Source organism: Budorcas taxicolor, chromosome 13, assembly GCF_023091745.1.
Source record: "Budorcas taxicolor isolate Tak-1 chromosome 13, Takin1.1, whole genome shotgun sequence".
NCBI classification, from domain to species: domain Eukaryota; kingdom Metazoa; phylum Chordata; class Mammalia; order Artiodactyla; family Bovidae; genus Budorcas; species Budorcas taxicolor.
The window spans coordinates 41,876,086-41,891,353 of record NC_068922.1 but is presented as its reverse complement, the minus strand read 5'-3'; the positions used below and the strand labels follow the sequence as shown (position 1 = coordinate 41,891,353).

The following is a 15,268-nucleotide window of genomic DNA, read 5'->3' as shown; positions in this document are numbered from 1 at the left end:
AAGCATCCGTTCTTCAGGGCTCAGCCGCCTTTATGGTCCAACTTTCACATCCATACCTGACTGTTGGAAAAACCAGGATCAGATCCAGTAATAATATGTAAAAAGTGATCTTATCTAAAAAGACCTTTTCCTTTGTTTATCTGGGGACCAGATGTTCTAACCTTTGAAAGTTCCTTTCAGAGGAGCGTTACTGTTTATGTAACTGAACGGGATATATGTATACCCTCACCCCTACCCTTGTGATCTCTTGCCTGGGCTGACATCTCCCTGCCTCTTGACTTTACCTGTTTGTTTTAATGAAGAAACCAAAGTAGCCCTGTTAAATCTCTAGTCAGGTCATGTAATCTCAGGGCAGAGCTATAATCCTTCAAGGTGGCCTTCAGAGTCTAGCTGGTCTCCCATCCTCTCCTCACTCTGGATGCTTCTTCTACCTGCCCACTTCTTCCCCGGCTCCCTCCTCTGACTCTCTGCCTGTGCTCTGCTGTCCCTCTGACACTGTCTTCCCCACAGTAGGGTGTGGCTGGTCCCTATTTTCCTCCAGGCCCTTCTACAAATGTCATCATCCTCTTAGTGAGGTCTCTCCTGGCCATCCCTGGCAGTCCACTCTTCTAGGAAGCCCCTTCCCCTCTTCCCTGATGCCCTTACCACCATCTAGCAAAAATAAGTGAAGTCCATTTGTTTGTTTGTATTGTCTGTGCTTTTATTATGTGCTATCTCTCCCCGGAACATAAACCTTGGATGATCAGCTGTGTTTCTGGAAGCTTTCTCTCAGGGCCTGGACCCATATGTGCAGCACAGTAGACAGGCGCTCAGTGTATTTTACAGAGTATTAGGTTCCTTGAATTTGGGACTAATAGATACCAGTTTATAAAATAAACAACGAGGATCTACCGTATATCACAAGAAACTATACTAGGTATTTTATAATAGCCTATAAAGGAAAAGAGTCTGAAAATGAATATATGTGTATATATATATATATACACACACACACAGACACACATATAACTGAAACCGTTTGCTGTACATCAAACTAACACAACATTGTGAATCTATTATACCTCAATTTTAAAAGTGGTTTAAAAAGGAAATAATAAACTGAAAGAAAATTATGTTCTTTGAAATTGTTTCCTTGTGGTGGTGGTGGTGATCATGATACCACTGCATCTCACCTCTTTATAGTTTTAGAAGTTATTTTATGAGGATAAAAGAATTTGTCTGATTTTTCTGCTACTCTGTTCTTGAGAGATCATCCTGGCAGGAATTAGATGTTTACAGTTGAGGAAACTGGGTCTGAGAAGGTGTGTAACTTTATTTTAGTAATATGCTCCTTTAAAGATACTTCCACATTGGTAGAGACGGAGGTTAGTGGTGTTTGGAGTGAGTGCTCAGGTTGAAAAGGTGAGTCAGCAGCTTGTTTTGGAAGGTGGGAGCGTGAAATGGTCAAATCAGTGCTTTCAATACTGTCCAGGGAAGTGGAGCCAGCCCAGGAGAGCCTGCGTGCTGTGCTGTTACCCCCAGCCAGGAAGGGATGGAATACCACTGGTTCTGGGATGGCCAGCATAGATAAACTGTCAAAAAATGAAATTACTGGTGGGAGGAGGAGGATTAAGTTGTAAAAGAAATGATGACATTTCAACCTGGCAAAGCACAGGTGTGCTCTGAGGGCAGATAATACATGTAGTTATGAAAATGGCCAGCGCGTGAATGTGTTTCTGGGGCCACGCTGTCCTGAGCACTTTGCCTAGGAGGTCCGAGTGATGCTACACACTTCTGAGACCCAACTCATCAGAGCTGCTCTTGGGCTGTTGCATTCCTGAGCTGTGGTGGGAAGTTTCCAGCTACCCGGAGGTCCTAGGTACCTGCCCACCACTTGGCAGCAGCTTGGACCCTCCTCTGGGCTGCCAGGTTCATGATCCACAAAGGTAGGGGTCAAGGCCTGGTGGGCAGGCTTCTCCAGTCCCCCCTCCAATCTTGGGCCAGCGTTGGCTCAGACTGCCAGGGCCCAGGCTACACTGGTGGGTCCATATCTTCAGAAGTGCCCGGAAGTCCTCTCGTCCTGTGCAGAGCAAGACTTGAAGCAGGGTGGTCTGATCTGGGGGCTTGTGCTGCTGCTGCTTGTGTTGCCATTTCTCCGGCTATGCCGGCCGAGTCAGTGGAAATGGGTCCTCCCAGCCTCATGCCTCCTCAGAGATGCCCATCAGTGTGGGGCCTGCACTGGTGACGGAGCTGAGTGCTGAGTGCACAGTCAGTGTGGACAGAGGCCTGAGGCTGAGAGCAGCACTTGTTGCTGGCCCATTGGGTCCCAGGCATCTTTGTGGCCACCGGCAGTGACCGGGTCACATGCACGTGTGCCACCGTCAGGATGGGGCCTTCCCTAGGCGTGCACTGGAGCGGGGCTGCCCCAGGGGTGGCTGCTCCTGTGTTGACTCACTCATGTGTCGTCTTCAGCTGCAGGAAATGCATTCTGTCAAGCCGCCAAGCTCCACATGCAGCTGCAGAGCAAACACGACTCAGCCACCAGCTTTGTGGACGCCGGGAACGCCTACAAGAAGGCGGACCCCCAAGGTGAGCCTCGCACCCCCAGACCTCCCACGAGTTCTGCTGCTGGAGGGAGATGCACTCCCCGACTGTGGAGATTTGGAGATTTTTAACCCTGATCATCTGAAGTTTCTGTGGAGAAAATCTGTTAAATTTATCCTGTTGTCTGTACCGTCTTCTTAAACACCATCTATGCTGCATTGTGGACAGTTTTTTGGAAATTAACTTTATCTAAGTCTTCTAATGTTAATTTCATGAATGTGTACCTTGCCCACTAAGGGAAACAAAGGTTCGTTCCCTTACTTCTGAATAGTTTATGTCGAGATGCAGTGAACGGGAGGTCATAAAATCCAATAATTACAAACAGTTTATACACGCAGCATTCATCTGACTTTTTTAGTATGTGTGCTGCCAAAGCAAGTACTATCTGACTGTTTTAAAAAGCATTTTTCCAAGTGTTGGTTTTGAGGAAAGAATGATCTTGGGTATTTGAAGTGGTGAAGTTTTTCAGATGTCCTTTGTTTTTGAGTTGGAGAAGCGTACACTCTGCAGTTGAAGGCCTGACCTCGCTCCACACCTGCCCTGTGGTTGTGGGATCGCCCTCCTGTTTCAGCAGCCCATTTTAACACAGAAATCCCGAGTTTCCTGACAATCTCACACTGAAACAAGGGCTGTGGTATAAGGATTAGCCATAGCTTATTTCCAAAGGGGAAAGCTGGGCACAGCCCACGTGCACAGTAGAGTCCTTACACATCAGCATTTAGTGCCACGCCCACGTGGTGCAGGCACCCAAGCCCTGATGTTTGGGACGCCCTGTGACCTGGGACGTCTGCACGGCAACTGAAGGACCACTGGGAGCCGAAATCTCAGATTCACAAAAAGCGTGTGCTCATGGAAATGCGTCCAGAAAACAGAGGAAAAGGGCATCAGATTCCTAGCTGGGGGATTGAGTGGGATTTTGTGGGTAGCTCTTCAATTTTCCTGTATTTTTAAAGGCACAACTATCCATATTTCTTACACAGGTTAGGGGGAAATCGCTTTCATTGTCACTAATCTATTTACTTTCCTGATTCTTCCACTGGGTCTTTTTGCTTTGCTGCCTCTCCAGAGCAGAAGTGGTGCCCTGGGCGCTGCCAGCTGTGTGCCCGCGTTGTAAACGTCTCTGCCCTGTGAGGTGGGCGCTCATTGCCCCTGTGTGCCCGAGTTGTAAATGCCTCTGCCCTGTGAGGTGGGCGCTCATTGCCCCTGTGTGCCCGAGTTGTAAATGCCTCTGCTCTGTGAGGTTCACTGTTCTGGGAAATCGGCGTTATTCATGAGCTGTCTCTTTTATTAGACTTTTTCTTCCTGTTGATATTTGTTAGTACACCAAAAGTTAGGACCTGTACAAAAAGTAATTGTCTTCCAAAATCACTGCATACACATGATATCAGTGAGGAAGGAGCTGCCCTCAGGTTTTAGTGGATAGATGGATGGGTGTTGATGCTGGCTTTGGCTCCATTGTCCTGTCTTCTTGATGCAGACTTCCCCGTGAGGTCCTCAGGGTCAGAGTAGGCGTCCCTGAGCCAGCCTCCCCTCCCCACCCTGTCCTCCTCTCTGATGCTGCAGCCGCTGTGTACTGGCTCGTGGAGAGGCTGGGCATGTGCAGACGCGTGTTTGCTTCTTACCAACCACCCTGCCTCCCATTTGCCCCAGCGGGGCCCCCTTAGCGGTCTAGAAGCCCCCAGGAAGACAGGCTTAGCAAACCCTCTGACTGAATGGATTTTTCATTGTTTCCCTTGAATGCCTTCGCTTCAGAGGCTATCAACTGCTTAAATGCAGCCATCGACATTTACACAGACATGGTAAGACCTGCCTTGCTTGAGCGGCTGTGGGGTGGAGCCCTCGAGACGGCTCACAGTTAACCGGGATGTGACCGCTCTGTTTCCTCCCCAGGGAAGGTTCACGATTGCGGCCAAGCACCACATCACCATCGCAGAGATCTACGAGACAGAGCTGGTGGACATTGAGAAGGTGCGCAGATGGGGGGAGCTGGTGGGCGGGGACCCCAGGCGCCCCTGCGGTGGGGATGCGAGGGCAGAGGGAAGCACGCGCAGGTGAGGTCCCCTGGGGACCTCGGGTGGTGGCGGGAAGGAAACCCCTTGCCAGGGCCCCAGGCTGCCTTTGCTCAGATTTGGGACAGCATTTATGTAAAACCGAGCACTGTGGGCAGCAGGCACACCTCAGGGAGGAATGGCTGGTTCTGTTGGTGGTGGATGCTGAGCTCAGAGATCACCCTCATCCCATGCCTGCTTCCGCCCTGGACTGTTGTCACCCTCCTCGCTTCCTATCTCACCTCTCCCTTGGCCAGTGGGGCGTGGTGCTGCCTGGCTCTCACCCCTGCCCGTGGCTGCTTCCTCCCCTTCTCGGGGGGCTGGGCTCTCATCCCCTCCCTGCCCTCGCTCCAGCGGTCCTCGGCGCTCACACAGCTTCACGGCCTGCAGTGCTCTGTGTCTGGCAGCAGCCCGTCTGCGTCAGCAGTGGGTCAGGTGGTCCCTCCACTACTCACAGCCTCGGGGCCCGCCCCCTCCCCCAGCACCTCTCCGCTGTCCCTCGTGTGGTGGCCACCTGACCTCTCCGGAGCCTCTCGTGTGCCAGGCGTCTTCTGCCTCAGGGCCTGTGGCTGCTGTCCCCTCTGCTCTGAGCTCTTCTACCACACGCCAGTTCTGCAGAGCTTTGCCTGTTTGATGCTGTGATAGGAGCTGTCCCAGTGGCCTCATGAAAACTGGGACCTCCGCCCTCTCCAGGACACACCCATTGCCCCCCACCTCGGGGCCCCCTTACAGGCGCTCTGACGTTCCGCTCACCACCCCTGTCTCACTCTCTCCCCCCACTGCAGTGGGTGCCCCACACCGGCCCGAGCCTGCCTCTGGTATACCAGTGTGTCTGAGACCCTGGCTCTGCTGAGTGAGCCGAGGGTGCCTTCCCCACCAGAGCAGATGGTATCCCCGGTGGGGTGGCCCCTCAGGACTGCCGTGGGACAGGCGGCTTCCCACCCTGACTTCATGGGGATGCCCCTGGTGGTCAGGCGGCCCAGAACTCACTGGCTTGTGTCATGGACGGTCTCTGGACCATCTCTGTCTGCTGTGCCCTGCTCTTCTGAGGCCACCCTCAGACCTTGACCACATCAGGGCCGTGTGCCGTGTCTCCTGGGGAGGTTTTTGAGCCTGAGCCTGTCTTTGCGACTCTGAGTCTGCAGAGTTGATGGCAGAGCAGGGGTAGCGGGGCCGAGATGCTTGTCTGGTCAGGGTGTCTGGAGCGGGCTTGGTCTTTACTGAGTCTGAGCTGTCCTGAGAAGGGTGAGTGCTGATGGGCAGAGTTTCTGGCCAGCCGAGGCTGCTGTGTCCTCTCCTGACCTCAGCGTTCAGTTTTCGGTCTGAAGGGGGAGGTCTCGGGCAGCCTCTTCACCACATGCATCTCTGTGAGATTCAGGTTGGCTAAAATGATCTGTGGTGAATTCCTGGTTTTCTTTTTGTTAAACCGTGTTGACAGTTTGTCGCGGGAGTTTCTGCAGCCCGTCACGTCTCTCCCAGTGCTGCTGCTGTTCTGCCGGTTGCTCACGGGCCCTGACGGGGTTGGGGGTGTCAGGGTCAGGGGTGTCAACAGTGTGGGGTGAAGGCACGTGGAGCAGCTCACCTCTCCTTTGGGCTCCTGTATCTACAAAACATCCTTGTCCTCACCTTCCTGGTGGGACTCTCCGGATTGGGTTGGTGACACATGACATTTGTTTGAAAAATCAGCTACACTAAGGCACCTTGTGTCTGATTCATTTCATGAGTGAGTTTCTTCCCTGTTAATGTGGCCACAGTGTGTCCCTGGTTCACTCGGATTTTAGCTGGCGAACAGGGACATGTGAAGTTCCGTAAACTTATTTCCCCTTTGACTTCAAGTAAAACATTAGTGTGGTAACAGTCTGTGATCATCAGTGGCGCAGAGGAGCCCTGGTTCAGGTCCCTGGAGGACGGGGTTTGCTCTTAGCTGTGTTAGCATAGAGTAGGTGTCTGTAGGGTAGGGTGGGCTTCTCAGGGTGCAGGGTCTAGAAGAATGATCCATCTGAAGGCTGTTTTGCCTACACAGTGGGCTCTAGAGCTTGGCTCTCAGCCACTGTGTTGTCTGTAAGGCCCTGGTGGGGACTGCAGTCCTGGAGCCCCGTCTCTGCCTTCAGGGCCCAGTGCTCTCCAGCATGCTGTGGCTTATCAGGCTCCCCAGGGAGGAGTATAGTGATCGCTTTATCCAAATTAGAGGGTAATAATTTTGTCTGGATTCATTGTTACATACGCTGTGTGTTCTTGATAGTTGATATTTATTATCATCCTTGAGGGCTTCTCAGGTGGTACTAGTGGTAAAGAATCCTGCCAATGCAGGAGACGCAAGAGATGCAGGTTCAATCCCTGAGTCGGGAAGATCCCCTGGAGAAGGGCATGGCAACCCATTCCAGTATTCTTCCCTGGGGAATTCCATGGACTGAAGTGCTTGGTGGGCTACAGTCGATGGGGTTGCAAAGAGTCAGACATGGCTGAAGCCACTGAACACACAGGCACATCCTCCAGAACAGCAGTCCCATTGTTCCAGGCCAGCCCCGCTCCTCAGATTTTAGGTGGTGAGAGCAGAAAGGTGAGTAGTTTGCTCCCTCCTTGGAGAGCGGGCACACAGCCTGGTTCCCTGCACGGTGACTTGGTCTGTTTTCCCATACTTATCCCATCATTACAGTGGGAAGGAGTGCCAAGTACTTTAGAGGATGCGGACAATTCAGAGACGATGTTTGACTAGTTAGAAATTCACGGAAAACCTGGTGGTATTGTGGGCAGGACGCCTGTGCAGTACAGCTGCCTTTGTCCGCTCAGCACCTGTTTGCTGAGCACTGACTGTGACGGGCACCACACTGGGTCTTCACCCTCGGCGTTCACAGGGTGGTGGGGAGGGAAGTCCCTGGCAGTGTGTGTGCCATGGCTCTGCCCCTGCTCCAAAGGAGTTGATGCCAGGTGCTTCTTTCAGGTATATGTTTTTTATGGCTGTTTTTAAATATGCTATTTCATAAAGAACTTTTCTTATTGAAACTTCCTGTCATTATTCTTATCTTAGCACAGTAGCCCATTATATTAAATCACTTAAATTGTTCCCAGTTTTTCTCCTATTATCAGTTATACTCAGAAAACTTGTATGGGATTGTGTTAGTGAGGGAGGGCTGCATGGCTGACCCGTAGACCCCACGTGTCATGACTCCACACAGAAGTGTCTGCTTCACAAATGGGCTCCAGTGCCCTGCAGTCCAGTAGAGGCCGACGTGGCTCCAGAGGTGGCTCTGCTCCCTGGTCATTCCGCCCACACCCGCGGGAGAGGGCCCAAGGCCCTGCAGTCAGTTCTGGGGGGTTCCCAGTGACCCCAGCCTGAGGGCTCTTCTGATGGGGTTCCCCTGCATCCCCACAGCCCCCTCTCAGATCCTCGGGGCTGCCCTGCAGACACTGAGCTGCTGGCCTGAGTCCATGTCAGGCCTTGCCTGCTCTCCGCTCCTTGGGTGAACTGGATGTTTAAGGCAGGAGTGTGCGCATCTACTGCCTGTTTTACGCCCACAAACTAAGGACAGCCCTTACATTTTGTGATCACTGGTGGGAGGAATATTGCATGGCACGTGAAGTGTGTGGCCGCAGTCAGGTCTCTAGGCACGGCCCTGCCCGTTCACGCCTGTGTCCTTGGTGGCGGCCTCTGTGCTGCTGTGGGAGAGCCACGGGCAACGGATGGAATGGCTCACGAAGCCATTGTGTGTGTCATGAGGCCTGCTACAGACCCGCTTGGCCCACCCCTACTGAAAACGCCATCTGACTTCTCTTGCCAGTTGGGGTATAGAAGATGTTGGCCTTTTCAATCTTATGAGGTTCTGTCCTCGTATAATTGCCTACAAACTAGCTGATCTTTCCAGAGTTCTCTCTTACGAAGCCTTGCTGAAAACCAGGCACTGTTGTCTGTCTCTTCCCTTAGAATTCCTGCTCCAGCAGCACGGGTTCTGCTTGGAGTCATCGGGTGCTTTATTTCACTGTGTCTTATGCCACAGCATGACCAGGGCTTCTAGCTCTCCAGACTGCAGCCTGTTTCCTCTCCACCTGACAGTTCACAGCACCCCCATCTAGATGGAAGGCAACACCCTGATTCTACAGGATCCCTAGGTCTCGTAGGAATGTCTGTGCTGCTGCAGCAAGCCATAGAGCTGAGTGGAATAGCTCAACTCTGTCACCACTTAGGGTTTGGCAGTGGTGGGGACACCACTTGGGAACCGGGCTGACAGAAAGGCTGCCATCTTCAGCTTATGGCTTCCAGCGTCACTAGACGTGGTCACTGCCTTCAGCTCATAGGAAGGGGACAGGCCTGGAGAAGGCTGCAGAGTCAACTGTATGGACTATGCCTGGAGGTGGGCCACAGCATGTCTGTTGACATCCCCTTGGAGAGGATGGGTCATGTGGCTGCCCCTGACTGTCACAGACCTGGGGAAATGGGGTGGTGGGCATTTGTCTGGGTGGGGGGTCAGGAAGAAGAGAGTCTGGTGGATGGCAAGCCACCTGCCACCAGGTTTCTGGAAGCACATGCTTTCTTGTGTTCCCAAAATAAAGCAAGCCGGATTATGAAAGTTGTGCTGTTGAAAAGGGTTTTTATAGGAAAAAAATACCTGTGCAAATGTAAATGCAACTCTTCAAACAAGTAGTTTGAATAAAACATGTGTGTTTTCAGGCTATCGCCCATTACGAACAATCAGCCGATTATTACAAGGGGGAGGAATCCAACAGGCAAGTATTGTTTTTCTTACAATTTTGTGATATGTGTTGAAAGGTTCTGATAGTTTTGTGATGTGTGAGGAAAGTTTCTGATAGATTTATGACTTGTGATGAAAGGGTCTGATAGATTTGTGTCATATGATGAAAGGTTCTGATTTGTGATGTTTGATGAAAGGTTCTGACAGTTGTGTGACATTTGATGAAAGGGTCTGACAGTTTTGTGATGTGTGATGAAAGGTTCTGATAGTTTTGTGATGTGTGATGAAAGGCAAACCTCCGCTTTTTCTCTGGGGTCTCTTGCACTGGACCTGGTGAAGGTGCGTTGAGGTGTCTTGTCATTTTTCTCTGGGACTGTCACCCTGCCCTGGTTCTTGGTTTCAGCTCGGCTAACAAATGTTTGCTGAAAGTGGCTGCATACGCCGCCCAGTTGGAGCAGTACCAGAAGGCCATCGAGATCTTCGAGCAGGTGAGGCTGCTGTCTGCGCAGCTTTGAGCAGAAGGCCTGCTAGAGTTCACGTGCTAGTATTTTGTTCAGGATTTTGCATCATGTATTCATACGGGCTGTTGATCTTTAATTTTCTCTTGTGATGTCTTTGGTAGCAAGGTAATACTGGCCTCACAATGAGTTAGAAAGAGTTCTCTCCTCTTCTATTTTTTAGAAGAGTTTGTAGAGGATTGGTGTCAATTCTTTAGATATTTGGTAGAATTCAGTGGTTTTCTGTACTGTTTTTCTATTTCCATCAATTCCTTCTGCTACCTTGATTTCTGTCCTCTACTTTCTTTGGGTTTATTTTGCTCTTCTCTTGTAGGGCGTTGATGGTGGAAGCTTAACTTGCGGATTTTCCTCTTGGCTGTGTGGGCATTTTTAGCGCCATCAGTTTCCCTCGAAGTGCTGCTTTGTCTGTCACGGTTCTGGGACATTGTCTTATCTCTGTTTATTTTTATGATAGCAATAAATTATTGATTTCCCTGGGTTTTTAAATAAGTGTTTCGTTTAGTTTCCAAGTGTTTGGAGATGTCCCTATTATCTTTGTTTTTGGTTTCTAGTTTGATCCTGTTGTGGCTGGAAAGTGCAGTCTGTGTGGTTTCAGTCCTTGTAAGTTTGTTTTATGTTCTGTGGTGCTGCTGTTGCTGGGTGACATGTTCTACAAATGTTGGTAAGCTGCTCGTGGTTGATGGTGTTGGGTTCCTCTGTATACCTGCCAATTTTCTGTTTCTGTTGTTAAGAGTGGAGTGCTGCAGTCTCTGTCACTGGATTTGTCTAGCTTGCATTTCCGTCAGTCTTTGCTTCATGCTATTCTGCAGCTCTTTGTCGCATGCTTATTTAGGGTTGCTGTGTCTTGCTGCGTTGGCCCTTTTATCATATAATGCCCCCTTCTGTCTCTGGTAATTCTCTTTGCTCTGAAGTCTTTGATACTAAATATAGCCTCTCCTGCTTTCTTTTGATTAATGTGTATATGACATATCTTTATGCATTCTTTTTTCTTTCACTCTGCCTATGTTGTTACAGTTGAAGTGAGTTTGTTGTAGACAGGATAGAGTTAGGTCTTGTTTTTAAGTCTACTCTGCCAGTTTCTTTTAATTGGTGTATTTGGACCATTCACATTTAATGTAATTATTGACATATTACAATTGAAGTCAGCCATTTTATTTTTTTTGTTTTCTGTTTATCTGTTTTTTGTTTTGCTGTTTCTTTTTTCCTGCCTTAGAGGGGGTTGCTTGATTATCTAAAGTATTTTTGAGTATCTCTCTCTAAATAGCCTTTGTAGTGTTTTGCTCTAGGTGTTACATTTACATACTGTATCACAGGGTAATGATGTTATTTTTTTCAGTTCCAATGAAATACAGAAACCTTACTTACTTTCTGTTCCTTTATCCGCCCCCCCCATTCAATATATAATTGTCTTTAGTATTTCCTCTACACGCTTTTAGAAACACAGCAGTCACTATTACAATTTTTACCTCAGTCACCCAATTTAATTTACAAAACTGAAGAGGGGAGGAAAGGCCCATCGTATTTTCCCATACCTTGCTTACTGTGTTCTTTCTTCTTGATGTTTCAGGATCTCTTCCCGCATTTTGCTCTACTTGAGGGCGACGTTTGCCATTCTTTTAGGGGAGGTCTGCTTGTGACACATTCTTCTGGTGTCTCTTCGCCTGTGAATGCTTTGATTTCCCCTTCATTCCTGAAGCTGGGTATACAGTTTTCCCTGGGCATACAATTCTGGGTTGACAGCTCTTTTTCAGCACTTAAGAAATGTGCCCTTATGGCTGGCTTAGTTTCTGATGAGAGGTTTACTGTCATCCAGGCTGTTTTCCCTGTAGGTGTGGTGGCGTTTCTCTCTGTCACTTTCAAAATGTTTTCCTTTGTCTTCAATTTTCAGAAGTTTGTATGGCTTAGCAAGGGTGTTTTTGTTCTGATTTTGTTTGGAGTCACTAAACTCCTGGAATCTGTAGGTTTACATTTCTTGGCAAATTTAGGAAATTTTCAGCTACTATATTTTCAAGTGATTTTTAGCCACTCCCTTCTCTCCTCTCTGGGACTCAGACGGCCCAGATGCCAGGCCTTGCTTTATCGTCACACACATCCCAGTGCTCTGCTCCTCTTTTCTCAGTCTGTCTTCCCTCTACTGCTCAGACCAAGTAATTTCTAATGTTCTGCCGTCAGTTCTCGGAGTCCTCCCTCTCTTCCATGGGTTCTGCTGTTGAACCCATCCATTTTTTATGTCAGGTATTATGTATTTCAGTTCTGAAGCTTCTGCTCATTTCTTTGTATCTTTTAGGGCTTTTTGCTGAGAAGTTTTTTTCTTTCTTCACTGATGCTTCGGTTTTCCCTCTGGTCCCAAACACTTTTGTAATGGCCAGTGGAAACATTTTAGGAGGATTCCTTTAACATCTGTTAGATAATTCTAACATCTCTTCTATGTGAGAACTATTGTTTATTAGTTACCCTTTTTTTCATTCAACCTGAGTTGTTCCCTTTTCTTGGTATTACAAGTCAGTTTTACTTGAAAACTGGGTATTTTCACATTTTGTTATAGGACAGGGTCTTGTTTAAACTTCCTCTCTCAGCTGGTCTTCTTTGACACTGAAGGGGTATGACTTGTTCCTGCCAGGTAGAGGTGTAGGACCAGGCTCTCCATCCGGCCTCCTGGTTCTTAGCAGGTGATGGTAAAGCCAGGTGCGCTGGGAGGCGAGGACACCTCATTCCCTCTAGGAGAAATGGTGCAAACCCCACATGGGCTTCAAAGGCCTCTGGTGGGGCCGCAGGCTGGCTTCTAATTGGCTCCCTTGGCAGGAGAGTTGAGCTCTCTGGCCAGTCCCAGGAGGACAGGCGTCCCATCTCTCTCTGGCGTTTGGTGCTGTGGGTGGGGTGGGCCAGAGCAGGTGTCATCTGAGCCTTCCCTGTCTTGTGCACTGCTCCTGTCCTGGTCCTCTGGCTGGAGAAAGCAGACGTCCGTCTGTTCCCTCACTCTTATTTTTTTTCTTTGCCGCACCCACTGGCATTTATGGGTTGTTGGCTTTTTCTGTTCCAAGTCAGGGGTTTATGCAAGAAAAAGCAGGCAACTCCCTGCCGTTTGCCCTGTGCCCCATGCTGGTCTGCTCTTTGCTCTACGTTTTAGTCTCCTGATATTAATTTTCTATAAAAGGATCAAGGCTTTTAGTTGTACTTAGCGGGAGGGACAGAAGACAGCGAGTCTGTTCCATCCTCCTGGAAATGGAATTCTGAGTCGCTTTTAACAGGTTCAGCACTGTGTGTCTCAAATACTGTTTCCTGTCTAGTAACATTTCTGGTACATGACTTTGGGTTTAAAGAATGGATTTCATAGCTTCTCAAACATAAGACGCAGAGAGAGCACTTGCAGGTGAGGGTCAGCGTGCTTTTTGTAGCAGAGCCAACCTTTTCACTCTGATCCCACTTTCTTGCCTAGATTGGGGCCAACACCATGGATAACCCTCTGTTGAAGTACAGTGCAAAGGATTACTTCTTTAAAGCTGCCCTCTGCCACTTCATAGTGGATGAGCTGAACGCCAAGGTGAGGCGCCCTGAGGCACAGCTTCTGATGTGCTTCATTCATCCTGAATGCGGGTGCTCAGCCGTTGTCTAGAGCAAAACTGCACTGTATCCATGAAAAACAAGACAGGGATGAATCCCTGACTCCATCCTGGCTGTCCTGCGGCCGCTGGAATCCCAGCTGTCAAGGCTCTTAAGTTAAAGCAACCCAGGGGCCACACCTCGTTCAGTAGTTTGGTTTAAAGAAATCAGGGGGCTGAGGGGAAACAGGAAAAGTAGAATCATGTCTTTTTTAAAACTCAGAAGTGGAGTTGGAGTGAGAATTGGGAGAAGTGAAAAGCAGAGTGAAGGCTGGAGGCAGAGGCGAGGACAGGGTTGGGGTTTGGGCCCTGGCGTCTGGGCACAGCATCCGTCCAGTGCACGAGAGCAGACGCCTGCCCTGGGAGGTTTGACGATGACATCTGTCTCGTGTGGTCTTCTCCACAGCAGCCTCTTTCAGAAAAACTGGTTTAGAAGTTTATGTTTAACTGAAATTGAAATTAAAAATAAGTAGATTTGATCAGTACAGGTTGCTTTTGATGTTGAGTATAACAGTTAAACAGGATGTAAATAAATTGTGTTGATGTTAATAGAACGTCAAAGCTTCATTTTCTGGTTCAGTGACTCAGGTGTTAACAAGTCGTTTTCTTCCTCAGCTTGCTCTTGAGAAATATGAGGAAATGTTTCCAGCATTCACTGACTCTAGAGAATGCAAATTACTGAAAGTGAGTAAGTGGGATTGGAATCTAGTAACATTTTAACCCTGTGAAGCCGTGAGTCCTGCTCTCGCACGCTAGGCCTCAGATGCCATTAGGGTCGGGTGCACACCATGCTCTGAATTGGGCGGATCAGAAATGTTAGCACAAGCCTGGATCCCTGACCTGGGTGCCTCTTGTATTGGAAAACTTCCCCATTTTTGTGAGTCATTTGGCAGCATCAGTTAGTGTAGTAAGAAGGCTGTTTCTCTGTTTAAAGTATTCACTCATAGATGGAACTTTTTAGCCAACCAAGATAATTTTTCTGTATTCATATTCCCAGAAACTTCTAGAAGCTCATGAAGAACAGAACAGTGAAGCTTACACAGAAGCAGTAAGTTCCCCTTTGGGATTTAGTGTGTTCTCTGAAAGTTTACATTGTAGATACAACTTCTCTTTTTCATTGTATAAATGCTAAACATCTATTTGGACATTATTGTGCTATATCTGTGTTGTTTTCCAAAAGAAATGTTTTTAGATTCCACCAACCTTCAAAATTAAGACGGTCTATGAGCTCTGCTGACTGTAGCTGCAAGGCAAATATATATCACATACAGTTATGATTTATTTGGGTATTTTCTATGGAAAATAATCTGATCCATAAATAAGTGTGAAGTAATATCAGTTAAATCAGTTAAATTTAAAACATAAAAATAAAGCAGTGAGAGTTTGTTATATTCTTGGCATAAAATGGAAAAAATTTTTTTTACATTCACCAATTTCCTGTTTTCCCATATTTTTCCATTTTACGTTTAGAATCAAAGTGAATTTCTTAGTGCCCTTCAGTAATTCATTCAACCTGGCTTTGAAGCCATGGTGGGACAGCGAGTTTCCCCCTTTAACTTTTGCTACAAAACTGTTTTCACCCTGTGAAAGTCCATTCTTTAATGACTCATGGAAATGAGTTGAAGGAATTTTTCCTTTTGGTCTGTCTCTGCAACTATGTTTTGTGTTCATTGGAGACTGGAGCCACATTAATTTTCCACATCCCTTTGTCCTTATACAAAGTCTTAATGTCCTTTGTCATGTTAAACATGTTCTCTGTCCAGTTACGAAGGCTGCTGTGGATTTTTGCCACAGCATGTTAGCATAAGAGCAATGTAAAAAGCTCTTAATGA

The 15,268-nt window shown here is 48.2% G+C and overlaps 1 protein-coding gene across 1 annotated transcript in view; it reads left to right on the top strand.

The window, feature by feature from the left end:
* The window catches only part of NAPB (NSF attachment protein beta), a 35,580-nt gene that overhangs the window by 17,253 nt on the left and 3,059 nt on the right, over positions 1 to 15,268 (top strand). The window contains exons 3-10 of the mRNA XM_052650722.1: positions 2,452 to 2,568; positions 4,336 to 4,382; positions 4,474 to 4,551; positions 9,298 to 9,353; positions 9,723 to 9,807; positions 13,274 to 13,378; positions 14,052 to 14,120; positions 14,434 to 14,484. Of these exons, the coding sequence (XP_052506682.1) occupies positions 2,452 to 2,568; positions 4,336 to 4,382; positions 4,474 to 4,551; positions 9,298 to 9,353; positions 9,723 to 9,807; positions 13,274 to 13,378; positions 14,052 to 14,120; positions 14,434 to 14,484 (608 nt within the window). The remainder of the gene's footprint in view (positions 1 to 2,451; positions 2,569 to 4,335; positions 4,383 to 4,473; positions 4,552 to 9,297; positions 9,354 to 9,722; positions 9,808 to 13,273; positions 13,379 to 14,051; positions 14,121 to 14,433; positions 14,485 to 15,268) is intronic.